We start from the raw sequence: 16,048 nt of genomic DNA, 5'->3' as shown, positions 1-16,048 counted from the left end.
TGGGCACGGTACACAATCTCTCTGTGCCTCAGTTGTCTAATCTGACCAGTTGGGGTTGTACCATATCTACTTAGTCCAGTTGTCTCCTAGCCCTGTGAAGTTCAGAATCCAAAGTGCCGGAGGAATTTAAAGTGGAATCTATATGCACCTAACTCTGTCCCCTTCCCCTACAGTGGCATCCTAGTGGGGAGATAAACAAGTTCTTCCTCTGACTTGCTGTGTGATCTTGAGCAAGCACCCTGACATCTCTGAGCTCTGATTGTTTTCTCTGTAAAGTGAAAACTTGGACTGAGATCATATTATTGTTAAAATGCTACTTTTTCTCATTCCCACTTGCCCTGCTACCCCCCCCCAAAAAAAAAACAAGTATTTAAATGCGCTTGGTCTCTAGAGAGTGTCTAATAATCATAAGTAAGAGTGACCAACTAGAACTTCTACGCAATAAGACATTGCCTATGACTTAGCCAGAGAAGTCATAAAATTAAAGAGGAAAACTTGGGATTGGAGTTAGATTCTTGCCACCTATACATAGGTGGGTCTGGCTTTTCCACTATTCTAAAAAAGCAATGGATCTTGGTGCATCTTTAAGCAGGCCCCAGAAGCCCCAGGCTGGGAGCCCTGCTTCACAGGACTGTTCTGCTCCAAGATGGGCCACCTGAGGCCCTCCTGCCCCTCCCCCCTGTGTGTGTGTGTCCGTGTCTGGCAAGGCCGGGGCTGGCAGGGGTAAGGGGCAGCCAGGTACCTTCCCATGGCTTCACAGCCCTGGGTGTGCGCTGTTCTCACCTCCTGGTTGTGGGCGACCCAGGAAAACTGCAGACAGCTCTCTATGACTGACATCTAGGGCCAGAGACCTTCCCGACCCAGAGCACCCTGGCAGGGCCAAGCTGGTGTTTCTGTGAATCCTAAAACATGGATGAGGAGGAGAGAGAAGGCACCAGAGGAACTGGAGAGGGGAGAGGGAGAGAGGAACAGAATTCCTCTGGGAGAAGTGAGTGGGGAGGGCCACCGACACTTAACCCCAGACACCACCAAGGCACGATTGATTAGGTGGCACAGACCCCGGGACAGCCAGGGTGAGCTGGGAGAACCCACAGAGACAACCCAGCTCCAGTTCCCCCACCTGGTTCACAGATGGGAAAACTGAGGTCCAGAAGGAAAGTGACTTGTCCAAGTCACAAGGCGGGTCCCAAGTGGAGGTGGGACAAGAACCCAGGTCTCCTGACTCCCACCCAGGGCTCTGCCATGCCTTCGGGACACAGTAGACACGGGCGTCCTGCAGCTGGGCTCTAGACTTGGAGTGAACTAGAGGTCTGTTAAGGTAGGTGGGGACAGCGTCTCCCCTCTGAGGGTGAAGCCAGCGTTCCAGGAGTTAAACTGCCCAGGGGTCCCTAAGCGGCCAGAGCAGATTGGACTCAGTGGCTCCTTCTTTGAGGACTCCGAGGGCCATTGCGAGAACAGTGCTTCTCGAGTCTTAGGGATGGTGAGGCGTGTCCAGCGACAGGGTCACAGGTGGAGGACTGTCCAGGGCACCTGCAGCCATGACCACCCTCCACCGTACAGGGAGGCTGGCGTGTCACACGCTCCTGTGGCTGCACTGCCCCGTCAGTGCCAGGCAGCGGTGGGGGAGACTCCAGGGCAGGTCTCGGCAGGTGCAGAGACGAGCGCGGTTGTTGGGAGGTTGGCCGTCCCAGGTGCCCGAGCAGTCGCGTTGGCGTCCCACCGTATGCAACACCTCTCGCTTTTCTCTCTCTCTCTCTCTCTTTCTCTCTCTCCCTCTTCCCTGTCTCTCCTGCCCTCCCACCCCTCTTCCTTCTCTCCTATCTATGTCTTAGGCCTGCCAGTGGTCCCCGAGGGCTTTGTTTCACCCCACTGGTGGCACACAGGGCCGAAGAGGCTGCCGATCCTTGGTATTACACCGCCCGCGCGGCTGGGTTGGTTTGGGTGCCCTTCTCCAGGAGGCAGCGGGAATGGACTAGCCTGGCTCCTCAAGGCCCCTCTTCCAGCCCTCAGATTCAAAGACAAATGATGTGGAAAGATCTAGATTAGCAGAGACAACCCTACTGCACTTGCGCCCTTTGCACCACGTAGGGCCCTCTGTAAGCAGGAGTTAATTGTCTAGTAGCCTCCTGTGTAAGTACCAATGTCAACCCGCGGTCCACCCGGCATTTCTGGCAGGCTGTGCCACACAGCCCCGGCCACCAGGGGGCGCCGTCATCCACCGATGGATTCCAATTGCTGAGGATCAGAAACTTAACGGTGGTGGGAGGGGAACTCATTCTGGTCTTATCCCACTTCACAACGCCTCAGAATATTAGAGCGGAAAGAGACTGGCGGGAGAAAATATTCTGGTGCTATCCCTTCCTGATAGATAACTGAAGCCCAGAGTGGGAACTTGGTTGCCTAAGGTCACACAGCAAGTCAGCAGCAGTACCTGGCCTTGAACCTGGGTGTTTTGATTCCCAGTCCAGTGCTCCACCCATGGTGCCACCATGGCCATCTGAAAATGCAGAGAGTGACTCTAGAGTGACATGGAATGAGGGTTCTCTGATGCCTACGCCCTTGGCTAAGCAGGGCAGGCAGGAACCGCTCCAGGGGCCTTAAACAACTTCCTGTTTCAGTCCCTCCACCTATCTGGGGATGTGGAGGGACTCTGGGAAGAACTTCTCTCCTAGCCTGGTTGGCCTCCCTCGTAGAGGTTTCACAAGGGCTGGGGACACAGCTCAGTGGTGGAGTGCTTGCCTAGCATGAGTGAGACCCTGGGTTCAATCCCAGTACCACAAAAAAAAAAAAAAAAAAAGAAAAGAAAAGGTTTTCACAGTACAAATTCACTTCTCCACCTAAACTGGTGTTTCCTTAAGACAGTTCGTTCTGAGAGCAGAAAGTCAATAAGTGCAGACATACAGCACAAAGCAGCCTTTCCCCAGAGTGGAGAGCCAGCCCTGACCTTCTTCTTCTTCTTTCTTTTTCAAGCTGTACATGGTGCGCACCATGTTGGAGTCACTCATCGCAGACAAAAGTGGCTCCAAGAAGACCTTGAGGAGCAGCCTGGACGGACCCATCGTCCTCGCCATAGAGGACTTCCACAAACAGTCCTTCTTCTTCACGCACCTGCTCAACATCAGTGGTGAGCCCCAGGGCCCGGGTCAGGGGGCGGGGCTCCCACCTCCCAGAGCAACTCCAGAGAAGTTGCAGAGAGACCAGATCATGGACCCAGAGGGCCATGTTTTGCCACCAGGGGAGAAAAATACATATGCTTTCTGGTGGACGTGGGTAGAAAAGGCCAGGCTCAGAGCTGCTCTTCTGACTTAGCTGATTTTGTGGGGTAGATGTTTGTGGCTTCTTTGTCAGAAGTCCTTAGCAAAGGAGGATTAAAAATAGCCAAGCCCACACTAGCAGAGTGTGCAGTAGGTGTTAAGGAAGCTTTTTGTGATGCTGGGGTAGGGCCCAGGTACATGCAAGGTAATAACTGTACCACTGAGCCTCACCCTAGACCTCTAAATCAGCTTTTTGGTGGTACCAGGAATCAAACCAGGGCCTCGTGCATGCTAGGAAAGCACTGTACCACTGAGCTTCCCCCTAGCCATGCGGCTGAACCACAGCTCTGAGCTCACTGGCAGCTCACTCCTCTCCAGAGAGGCTCCCAGGCTTTCGGATCCTGCATTGTCTACTCTCCTCTACTTTGGTGGGATGCAGGTCATGCTAAAAGGTTGCACAGGTCGGGTAGAGGAAAAGCCGAGTCCTACGGACATGAGCGTCTTGATGTGTCTGTTGGTGTGGAAAAGAGTGATCTTAACAACCAATCCCCATGGGAGAGTGGCCTAGGTAGGACCTTTAAGGCCTCTGTGAACAATAAGGGATCCAGAATGACCACATGGGTCAAGGGGCCACAATCCCATTGAAAGGGGGCACTTGGGGGCTGGTCTTCAAGCTATTTGTATAAAAAACATACTTTACACTTGGAGTGTGTGTGTTTCTGGCTGGCACTACAGAGGGGTTGATGGAAGCTGTGGGGAATCTAAACCCCACCCCATACCCCCTGCACTGCCCCATATAAGCCATCTTCCAGTAGATGCAAAGGTCACCTTCAAGTTCAGGACAGCAGGATCTACTAAATGGCTATAGATGAAGTCCCTGCTGTGCCTCAAGCGTGGTGATGACAAGAGCAATAAAAACTAATTAAAAACTGCAGAACTAAAATGCCAGGTGGCCCCTGGCTGTCACTCAAGGTTCTTTCCCTTCTGCTCTCAGAGGCCCTGCAGCAGTGTTGCGACCTCTCCCAGCTCTGGTTCCGAGAATTCTTCCTGGAGTTAACCATGGGACGGCGGATCCAGTTCCCCATTGAGATGTCCATGCCCTGGATTCTAACGGACCATATCCTGGAAACCAAAGAACCTTCCATGATGGAGTAAGAGGCAGACATGGGCCCACGAGAAGGTCTCTGGGGTGCAGGGGAGGATAGTGCTTGTGAGCTCTCTTCTTTCCAAAGAAAATCCTGAGTGGACTGGAGATGGAGCCATGTGCCCGCTGGGGAGAGCTCAGGCCAAGGACCAGGTCACACATGACCATTTGCCTCAGCCTTGCAGGGACTCACAAGTTCCAGTCTGTCCTCCCTAGGCTTGTCAGTCCTGTGGCAGCCCTGCTTGGGCAAGGATCATCTCGTGGGATCTGAAAGCTAGTTTTCCTTATTGCCACCCCATTTCTTTTAGCCCTAGACCTATTTTTCTGGCTGTGGTTTCATTAGCATCTGAACGTTTTATTTCTATGGGCAGACGTAGAATAAGTCCTTCCCAAGTGGAGGCACTGGGCAGGGACATCAGGGAGGGTGCACAGGTGTCCTTCCTAACTCTGAGCCTGCTCATCATCCCACCCAGCCCTCTGCGTTTCCCAGGCGAGCATAAGTCTGTCTTTCTTAAGTGAGAGCATTAATAAACCACTGGCTCTTGTCCCTGCTGTCCAGGTATGTCCTCTATCCCTTGGACCTGTACAACGACAGCGCCTACTATGCCTTGACCAAGTTTAAAAAGCAGTTCCTGTATGATGAGATTGAAGCCGAGGTGAGTGGAACGCTGCTTTTGCTCCTGCAATCCTACCCCAAGAGTTTGGATCTTTAGCTTTCAGTGCAAAGTCGGTGACTTGCTCTGGAGAGAGAGCATCAGAGTCACCGTGATTGTCCAAGGTGATTCTGTGTACAACTTCAGACCTGACCGGCTCCCTTTCTTCTCCTCTCATCCCCAAATTGTTCTGCACCATGAAGGGTGTTGTGTGCTATGTACAGACACCCAAACTTTATCTGCTGTTTCTGCTGACAAACATGCCCCTTGGCCACCATAGGGCCAGGCACGCACACCCCTGAAGGGCAGTACACTCTCAGGGTGGTGAACCCCCAGAGAAGACCTCACAGCCCTGGGCAAGGCCAGTTCTAGGAGGGAAGCATGGGGTCAGAGTGAACACCCACACCCTTACCCTGTATATTCTTTGCCTGGAGGAGGGTCCAGTGGGCACCTTGAAGTCCCAAGTCCAGGGAAGAGGCCTCAGCTACCTGGGTGGGAAGGCAGACCTACACATCACAGTGTGTTTTTGCATTCTACATAATATGTGGGGTGTCAAATAAAATATATGAAAGCTTTTGAATAAAGAGTTAACCTCATGGAGCTGAGAATTTAATAAGAATTCAAGATCAAGCCACTAAATTCAATCTGTCTCCTTTGAAGTTATTCTCATACTCTCCTGCTGCCAGGGGATTGTCTCTTTAAAGTCCCACCATTGTCTATTTCCTGCTCTGGCCGCTGTTGGAGAACATGGTTCTGTTGAAGAATATGGTTCTGTTGGAGAACATGGTTCTGGTTTTCTGTGTCTGGTGTGAACTTATCTTCCCCTTGAGCTTCATACTCTCCCACTTGAATGTAATACCTTCAAAATCAGAGGTATTTAAGAAGAGTTTGAAGAAGGGGCTTTTACATTTCTTTTGTTAAAATATTTGTTAGTTATAGATGGATGCAATATCTTTATGTTGTTTATTCATTCCTATGTGGTGCTGAGGATTGAACCCAGGGCCTCACATGTGCTAGGCAAGCGCTCTGCCACTGAGCCACAACCCCAACCCCCAGGCTTTTACATTTCTAATGGTGTCTTCATAATCAAATTTGCAAAGTCCAGTCAGATGGGAGGAAAAGACAAAGTCTATGAGAAGAGCTGGGCAGGGTGGGAGCTGCAGGGTTAGCTGACCACGGAGAGTCATGGCTGGACATGTTGGAGGTCTTGCTGTGATAAAGCTAGACAGACTCCCTTGACATTTCCTGCTTTGTCCTCACCAGGTGAACCTGTGTTTTGATCAGTTTGTCTACAAGCTGGCGGACCAGATCTTCGCTTACTACAAAGCCATGGCTGGCAGGTAGGGGAGCCCCAGGGCTACCATGATCAGCGATCTTTCTTAAGACGGGTACCTGCAATTCATGGTGTTCTATTGCAAAACCTCCCTCCTCCTTTACTTCTAAGGAACTGGGCCAATTCATGGACCTGGGCTTGGTTCTAGAATACATTAAAAAGGAAAATAGGCAGATATGGTGCTGGCCTCATGGAGCCTATAAGGTAATGGGGATAAAAACTGATAAGTAGAAGTGCTGTCCATGAGGAGAAGTTCATGGGGCTATGGGGATATGTCAGCTAGAAAGACTGTCTTCAGGAAGCAGCATCTGAGAAGTTAAGTAAAACAAGGGGGAAAGACAGGACAGGAAATTGCAGGCCAAATGTACCTCTTGTGCAAAGTCCCTGTGGGGGAAGTATAAAGATGAGAGCATGCCTGCCTCCTCTCGCTGGAATGGGGGTTTAATGTCAGTCAATACCTATCAGCATCTCAGGCACAGCCACGAGGGGGCAGGCTACGGGATGAAGCCGGATGGGTAAGCAGGGCCCAGATCATGCCCACTTCGTAAGGCCTTCATCTTGGGAGGATGGAACATCACAGAATGGTTTCAAAAGTGCAACCGTGACTTGATTTGATTTTTATTTGGGATATGGGGATTAGAAGGATAATAGAGTGAAACAGACATTATTACCTTCTGTACATATATGATTGCTTGACCGATGTGATTCTACACCATGTACAATCAGAAAAATGAGAAATTATGCCCCATTTATGTATATCAATGTGCATAAATGCATCCTACTGTCATGTATAACTATTTAAAATAAATTTTAAAAAAACTTTTAAAAAGTTCACCCTTTTAAACATATGAAAGTATGGATAATGGATTGGGGATGAGCAAGGGTAGGTGTGTGAAAACCAGGCAGGAGGCCCACGAGATGTCTGTGCCAGAGACATGTCAAGTTTTCTTGCCAGTATATACTGATTTAAACTCCTGTACATTCTGGAGTCTCGAGAATCTGTAACAGGATCTAGCCACAGGGGTACATGCCTGTGATCTCAGCTACTCAAGAGGCTGAGGCAGGGGGATTGCAAATTCAAGACCAGCTTGGACAACTTGGCAATACCCTATCTCAAAACAAAAAATTGAAAGGACTTGGGATGTAGCTCAGTGCTAGAGAGCCCCTGGTTTCAAGCCTGGTACCACTAAATAAATAAATAAGAGAAAAGAGAGAAAGAAAGGGAAACCTCCAATTTTATCATGGATTTTCATTCTAATTGAAAATCCAAACTAAAACCTGTAATTTCAAAGATAGGTTCTTTTCCTAATTACATTTTTTTTCTGTGAAAAGGATTTGCTTCAGTTTGCTTTTGACAGGTGGAGTTGCTCTGATATATTTCAGACAAAAGTTGGCACATAGATGTGTCTGTCGATGCAGGATGTGCATTACATAGAGTGCCTGAAATGACGGCAGGGACAGAAGCACATCCTTGGGATTTCAGGAGGACCGAGAGACACCCCCATCACACAGTGGTTGCTACAGCGTGGGTGGATTGGATGGGTCGTGGTCTGGCTTGGAGCTGGGCTGCTAGCTTCTGTGGGGCAATTCTGATGGTAGAAATGTTGATCCATCATCTGTATAAATAGACTTGGGCTAGTTGGACCCTGGGTCCTCTGTGTATTTGGTTTATAAATATCCTCATCTGAAATACGTCTCTCAGTCAACACAGTGCCATCTGTGATTTTCAAAAGGGTGTCAGGTTGGGAAATTCAGAGAAAACCCAGGAGGGGAAGAGTGACCTAGGTCAGTCCTGTTCATTAGAAATAAAACGCAGCCTCAAATGGGAGCCAACGATGTCATTTTACATTGTTTAGTAGCCGCATATTAAAAATGAAAGAGAAACAGGTAAAATTAATTTTAATAATACATTCCACTTAACCCAACATGTCCAAGTTACCAGAATCTCAACACATAATCGATATAAAAATTATTAAAGAAATAGCTTTCATTCTCTTTTTTTTCCCTCAGCTTTCAAACTCCATGTGCGTTTTACAGTGCATTTTAATTTGAACCAGCCTCATTTCAAGTGCTCAGTACATGGGTGGCCCGTGGCTGCTTCACTGGACAGTGCCAATTTAGAGTCTATCTCTTTCGGCTTAAAACCTTGAAATGACCTCCACTTATGCCTAGACCAAATCTCATCCCTCTGCTGGGACATGCATGGCCCATGATCTGGCCCCTAGACTGAGGAAACAGATGCATTGTTGCCATATTTTCTAGCAAGCCCTAGTTTCTATCCACCCTGGCCATCTTGCTTTTTCTCAAACAGAGCCAACTTCTTGTGCCTGTGAGTCTTCCCCCAGACGATTCTATTTTTATCATTCACATCTCTGTCCTACAGAACCACTGTAGAGAGACTTTCCCTGACTTCCTAACCCCAAACGATCCTATTTTAGGTTTTCAAAGCCCTTCTTATTCCACACTGTCTGCCTCTATGCTCCTAACTCATAGGGTTGTTGGGAGATTAAAATGACTGTGTGTGTGTGTGTGGTGGTGGTGGGGGGGGGGAAGTGCCTGGTAAATGGTAAACACTGCCCATCCACATGGTTACTGATTTATTCCTCTGCTTACTTGTGTACCATCAGCCTCAGTTCATTTAAATATAAGCTCCATGAGGACAAGAGCTTGGTAACCGAGGTACCTGGAATGATTCCTGGGATATGCTCAGCATGCACTCAGTTGCTGTGTTTGTTAGTTTTCTGCCCCTGTGACAAAATACCTGAGGGAAACAACTTAAAGAAGGAAAGATTTATTTTGGCTTACAGTTTCAGGAATTCAGTCTGTGGCCAGCTGGCTCTGTTGTTTCTGGGCCTGGTGAGACAGAACATCATGGTGGAAGGGTGTGGCAGAGCAAACCTGCTCACCTCATAACCACCAGGAAGCAGAGAGAGATGGAGTCAGGAGCTACATAACAAAATATGATCTTCAAAGGCCTGTCCCCAGGGACCCACCTCTTCCAACAAGGCTCAATCTCCTAAGGTTCCCACCATCTCCTAATAGAGCGCCCAGCTGAGGACCAATCCTTCAATTCATGAGCCTTTGAGGACGTTCCAGATCCCAACTTTAACTGTGACTTTTATAACTTAGAAAATGTATTTCATATACTGAGCTCTCGTGTCTAGAAAGATTTGAAAACCCCTGCTGTAGAGCAGACAGCAGTTCTACTAAAGACGAACGAGATAGCCCTTCATGGGTCAGTCCTGTGGTCTGAAGCAGCTGCAGCTGAGCGATTGAGAGTCCTGCGCTGCCATGTTGACGGGCCTCTTTGATCTGGTCCTTTCCAGTGTCCTGCTGGACAAACGCTTCCGAGCTGAGTGTAAGAATTATGGAGTCATCATCCCGTACCCACCGTCCAACCGCTATGAGACGCTGCTGAAACAGAGACACGTCCAGGTACGTGGAGAGGTGTGGGCTGGGGAGGGACTCTGCGAAGTGACGGTGGGGGCTGGAAATCAGGATTCTGCATGGTCTGCCTGAGAACAGCCCGGGGTGGGTCTGAGCATAGAAGTCACACATCTCAGAACTTTACAAACATAAAGAGCTTCCTCTGGTGCCAGTTTTAAGCTTCTGCTTATCTCCTGAACATCTCTGGCCAGTAGTAGCTACCAAACCCTTTGTCCTGCCAGGATAAGCTGCAGCCCACTTTTAGTAGGCACTGCCCTATGTGGATAAATCCTCCCCAAACAGGGACCACATATGTGCTGGGCTCAGTGGGGGCAGCCAGTGGGGGCAGCATGTCAGGTTAGACCCGGGGCAGAGCTTGTGGTTTATTTTTGTGGAGTGGTTCTGTTAACCAATTCAACCCTTGATGGAGAGGAAACAGCTCAGGGAGCTCAGACACGTTTCCCCATTTAAAAATATGAGCTTCCAGGCCTCCCGGCTGTTGGCCAAACCAGGGGCAAAAAAGACTTTGATACTACGATGTCTGTGTGTTTTGTGGTCCCTGGTGCCTGGTGAAGGGCCAGGGTGGAGCAAGAAGGTGCTTGAGGTAAAAGGGGAGTCTGCCTTGGAGATGCTGGACATTCCCATCACTGAGAAACCCAAGGCCAACTGAGAAGCCCATCCCGGCCAAAGTGGGCTCACTGAGTGCTTTCCTTGAGCCTCTCAGAAGTCTACTTCTGTTGCTTACAGAGCAGCCAAAATTAGCCACAAGATAATAAGTACTGAGGGCTTCATGATGTGCGCACAAGATGGCAAGACGAGGCCATTGGTGGGGAGAAAAATTTTTCCTAAGAGGGAAGCAAAAAAAAAAGTAATAGCTAAGAATAATCATTTGGTACTTATCAAAGCACAGAGCACACAGCGGGTGCTCAATAAATGTTGATTGTTATCTCCACGGCATCTCAATAATACCCACATGTCTCCCAGTGGAAATTACCTTAAGCGATAGTTTCCATCCTTTAATCAGCCCTTCATCCTCTTGCTTTCAAGTTCAGCCCCCATGAAGACACAAAATGGGCTCTTGCTGAGGTGGCTGCCGTCCTCTGGTGACGGAGCTGAGCACTGGAAAGATTCAGGAAGAGCCTCAGGGGTAAATTTAGGATGTCAGCAGCAGTTATAGAGGCCAGAGCCTGCCCTGAGCCTCCTCCCAGAGCCTCGCTGGCTCTTTCCTCCATATTTATGTTTTAAGACTGCAGGGAAGCCCACACTCATCCACCTGATAGCCAGATTCGTGATGAGTAACATTTTATCATTGGGGGGTCACTTTCTCCAGTATGTATTTTCTCTCTCACACACATACAGTAAGTGTGAGTGTGTGTGGGTGTGTGTATGTTAATATGTGTACTTTTTTTTAACCATTTAAGAGGAAGTTGCAGGTACGACTGCACTCCTCAGCCCATATCTCCCAAGAATGAGGACATTCTCCTACAAAATCAAAAGAGATTTGCCAATCTCAAGAGATTTAATGATGCCCCTGTCTATATACAGTCCCTTTTGTCCCAGTAATGTCATTGGTGATTTTAATCCAGTTTCCTGTCAAGGTGTTGCATTGGGTTGTTAGGTATCTGTGCACATTTTATGTAACTTGTCCTCTCTTTCTCCTCCTCCCTCCTCCTCTCTCTCCCCCTTTGCCTCCCCTCCCTCCGTCACCCTCCCTCTCTGTCGCTCTCTGCCATCCAGCTGTTGGGCAGATCAATTGACTTGAACAGGCTCATTACGCAGCGCATATCTGCCGCCATGTATAAATCCTTGGACCAGGCCATCAGCCGCTTTGAGAGTGAGGACCTGACCTCCATTGTGGTAAGACCCGCAGACCAGAGTCCTACCTGGAACTTGTTGTTAGCTGGTACAGGGCTAAAGAGAAGAGGGGGTGTCCTTCCTGTCTGAACAGAACTGGACAGGAACTTAAATGAGAATAGTCTTACCCTCCTGACTGACTCAGGTGACGGGTGGGAAGTGGAAAGGCATCTCCTTGAGATCTCTAGAGACGGCCCACCTTTAGGCACAGCTGTGTGTCCTTGGCATCTAAGAAACTGAGCAAGTGGCCCTCAGAAGCTAGGAAAGGTGGCACTCACTACAGGGTGGACTTTATCCCTAAGCAGTAATGCACAGACCAGAAGGGCTCTGCAGTTGGTTTATTGCTCTTCTGTCACCATTTTAAATCCTTAATAATTTGTTAACATGAGACCCCAGATTTCCATTTTACAATGTTCCCTGTAGATTACGTAACCGGTCCTGATGAATAGCATGGATCAGGCCTTTCCCTTCTTCTAAAAACAGCAATTTGAACTACTCTCTACTCATTCTAAGAATTCTCTCCAGAGTGACTGGTCTTTAAGTGAATCAGAGAAGACCATACTAATGATCTTCAAAAATGGCCATAAGAAGCAGATGAGTAGAGGGAATGAATGAAAATCACTTAGAGTACCATAGTTGTAATGGTTGTGAACAAGATCCGTCAGTGCTAAGATTACTGGGAAGAAACTTTGAGAAAAATACACTGTGTAATTTTTCTATGATGTTCCTAGAGTAGGCACATTGTTAGAGAAAGAAAGTAGAATGGTGGTTACCAAGGAGAGGAGACTTAGTTAAATTGATTCAGAATTCACTTGAGCAGGTATGTTTCCAGAGATGGATGGTGGTGATGGTTCCACCCCACGGTGAGTGTGCTTGATGCTGCAGGCCATATGCTTACAAATGGCTGGGACAGTGAATTTTATGTGAAGGATATATGCCTTTTATGAGATACATACATCACCCATAAAATTAAATAAATTTAAAATAAAATATATATGTGCCTTACCACAAAAAAAAGTAAAAACAAAAAAAGAACTTAGAGAAGGAATAGGATATTGCATAGTCAAATTATCTCCCCAAAGATATATATCATTGACTTCAAAGGGGACAAGAGTAACTTTACAATGGAGAGAGCTGACAGGTACCACCTAACCACCTGTCAAGGTGACTATCACCAGCCCTAAGAGATAGTGGTGTTGCCATCATGTGTTCTTGGCAAAATGCATAGTCTCAATCTAATCAGCAGAAAATATCCCCTACACCAAAATCAAGTGCCATTCTAACAACACAAACAAAAATAAATCAAGTGTATGATACTTTTCAAAAGTGTAAGATCGTGAAAGACAAGGAAAAATTTGGAAAAAAAATGTAGATACTGGAAATGAATGACAACTGAATCATGGTGACTAAAAGCCTCATAGAATCCCGGATTGATTCCTAGAATGGAGGGGGGGGGAGGATCTTGGGGAAAAACTGGTGATATATGAGTAAAGTCTGCCATTCAACTAATGATACTTTATCAAAGTTGATTTCTTACTTTTGATAATCATGTGAATGGGTATGCAAGATAGTAATGTTGAGGATATGCAGGTTATGCTATTTTTACAGTGTTTCTGTAAGTCTAGAATTATTCAAAAATAAAGAGTTTGTAGGAGGTTTGTTTGTTGTTGTTTGTTTTGTTTTGTTTTTGTTTTTGTTTTTTTGTTTTTCTGTTTTTAAGTGAACAAAGTGATAAAATAAAATAAACTAGAACTCTAGAGTCAGGCAGACCAAGGGCTCCAGTCCTGGCTCAGCCATTTGCTGGCTGGGTGATCTTCTCCAAGAGGTTTCCTCATCTGAAAAATAGAGATGACATTAGAATCCACCTCATAGTGTGGTCAAAAGAATATAACAAGATACTACATGGAACGAATTTAGCATAGTTGTATTTAGTAAGCACATAATAGTGGCTTATTAAAAAAATAAAATAAAAGATGAGGGAAAAAAGACATTTGAAACTGCAATGCAGCACTCCCAGGGCAAATTTCCAGCAGCCTTTCTTAGCAGGACTAGCCCCAACAACCCACTCCCACCACTCACCCCACTCCTACCTGAGGCTCACATGGGTGACTCTTGCGGCCACTTACTCCAGGACACTAGAATAGCACACGTTTTGCTGGAAAATCATCTGGCCACCTCTATTTTGTGAAATGTTTTTTTTCTCTGATTGTCTCCAAATGGTAGGAATTTGGTTTTCTTCTTTTTTGTTTATCTGGATCGTCTAGTTTTCCAATAATGAGCCTGTCTTATGGGGGAAAAAAACACATGGTTTTGGGTGTGTGAGAGTGTGTCTCCATGGCCTCTTCCCACCCCTAGAAAGGCACTGAATATTCTTTTAGTTGGCAACAAAATTAAAAACAAGCAGTCAAAGCCCTTGATCAGACAGAGGCTTACACCTGAACCCCCACATCCTGTGAACCCGTGGAGAACAGCACCCAGGGGTGCTCTCCCTCTGGGTCAGGACAGCCTCCACAGGCTGTGACTGAGATGCTCTGTCTCCTCCCAGAAACAAAACCAGGAATGTGCTCTCCCTCTCCCCTGAAAACTCTATTCTGAGATGGGGAAGCTGCTTGATTCCCAGCTGGGAGAGCATGCAGAGATTAAGGACTTAGTCACCCTCCTTTCGCAGAGCTGAGTCTCAGCGAGATCTGAGGCTGATGTTGAAATTGGCAGCGTGCAGACTGTGTTTTGTTTAGGCTGTGTGCTGTATTGAAATTTGGAGGTGATGTTGAACATTTGGAAGAAGTCAAGTGCAGCTTCAGCTCTGGCAACACCACTAGACTGGCACTCCCAGATAGCAGCAATTTCCTGGAAGTAACTATATTTCCCTTAAATGGATTCTCTTTGGCTTGCCAACAGGCCCCATGGGCACACTTGAGTCACATGTGATCCCCCCAGGCCTTGTGGAACCTGAATTTGAGTGCTCAGTTCTCAGCTGTCCAAGGTCACAGAGCTGAAGGTCATGGACCTGGTCCACACTTGAGTGTGGCCAACACTTGGGTCTCCTGATTCCTTCTCAAAAGCTCTTTCCATTACTGATCTAAAGTTCTTGTCCACTTGACTGTTTATTTTCCCATTTTGCTTCCCTGGGTTTCCCCTTAGTAAACTGGCTTTGCCGTAAAAAGTTCAGATTCTCTCAGAAGGCACTAAACTGTTCCTGATACCTTCTCATCTCTTCCTGCACCTCAGTGCTGGGCCTTGGGCCTGCAGATGCATGCCATGCACTCTTCTGATTACATAACGTGGAGGAAGAAATGGCCCTCAGTTCCAGCCCCCAACCCCCAACATCAGCACAGTCCTAAACTCTCTCCTTGGGACTCCCTTTAAGTGCTAATATGTACTCGTGAAACTTAAAATCGCAGGATGATAGGACAGAAGTTTTTCCCTGGTTTCTCATCTTCAATGATCCTTCCCCAAAATAGAGTACCACAGTATACCTGGGGATGTCAGGAATAAACTCATGAACAGTAACCCACTTACTTATTCATTACTCGTCCTAAGCAAAGGGGAACAAAGATACAGGAGAGCCAGCGAAGCCTCAGGAGATGGAAGCAGAAAGCGGGTTCTATGTTTCTGCCCTTCATTCACTTCCGGGTACACAGTGACTGGAAACTTGTTCTGATTGCCTTCCCAGAATTGAAATCCAGATTTTTGAGTACCTTTGGGAAAATTTAGGATCTGTCACCACTAGCCCACGCTGATGGGGCAGCCGTTGGGTGCAGTATTAGGAGCAGCAGGGCCACCTCTATCTGGCGGGGGCTGTCCACTCTGCCACAGGTATCCTACCCTGGGGCTCCTTCCCCACCCACCTTGTCTTCCTTTCTTAGCCTTTCTGACCCCTGGAGCCATTTATGTTTTGCACACTTTCAGCCAGTTCTCCAACCTCAGTTTAGGGCACAGTTTGACTTCCAGGGTGGTAAATGTCCACCCGGGAACTTAAGATTAGAAGCACAGGCTGAGGCCTCCACTGTAGCCAAGGGAACCCCCAAAGGATGAGGGGAACTTGCAGCTGATGAGAGTGGAACTGGTTCCCTGCCTCCCGTCACTAACTTTGTTCCATATCCCTGTCATTAAGCCGCCCCTCTGACCATCCCACCCACTGTGGTCTGGGAAACTGCCCTCGTAGATGTTGTTCCAGTCACGTTTGCCTGTCAAAGCCTGTTCACAGCCCTAACATCTTTATTCTGGGTCCCTGACACAGGAGCCAAGAACTCCTGGTTTGGAATCAGAAGAGCTAGATTCACATCCCAACCCCTGTTATGTACTCCCTGTGACCTTGGGCAAGTTTCCGGACCGTCTGAGCTTCAATCCCCCTCTCTATGAAACAGGAACAGTTGTACCTATC

General features: G+C 47.7%; 1 protein-coding gene across 4 annotated transcripts in view; it reads left to right on the top strand.

Moving 5' to 3' along the window:
- CYFIP2 (cytoplasmic FMR1 interacting protein 2) overlaps window positions 1–16,048 on the top strand; it is a 130,460-nt gene that overhangs the window by 63,177 nt on the left and 51,235 nt on the right. For all 4 annotated transcript variants that reach the window (XM_081287356.1, XM_081287355.1, XM_081287354.1 and 1 more), the window contains 6 exons: window positions 2,971–3,124; window positions 4,249–4,405; window positions 4,958–5,054; window positions 6,315–6,391; window positions 9,711–9,819; window positions 11,548–11,667. In XM_081287356.1, the coding sequence (XP_081143482.1) occupies window positions 2,971–3,124; window positions 4,249–4,405; window positions 4,958–5,054; window positions 6,315–6,391; window positions 9,711–9,819; window positions 11,548–11,667 (714 nt within the window). The remainder of the gene's footprint in view (window positions 1–2,970; window positions 3,125–4,248; window positions 4,406–4,957; window positions 5,055–6,314; window positions 6,392–9,710; window positions 9,820–11,547; window positions 11,668–16,048) is intronic.

The sequence above is a fragment of the Spermophilus citellus genome (assembly GCF_964194105.1).
Source record: "Spermophilus citellus genome assembly, chromosome: 1".
NCBI lineage: Eukaryota > Metazoa > Chordata > Mammalia > Rodentia > Sciuridae > Spermophilus > Spermophilus citellus.
Note: the sequence above shows the minus strand (reverse complement) of the source record. Positions and strands in the feature narration are given on the sequence as shown.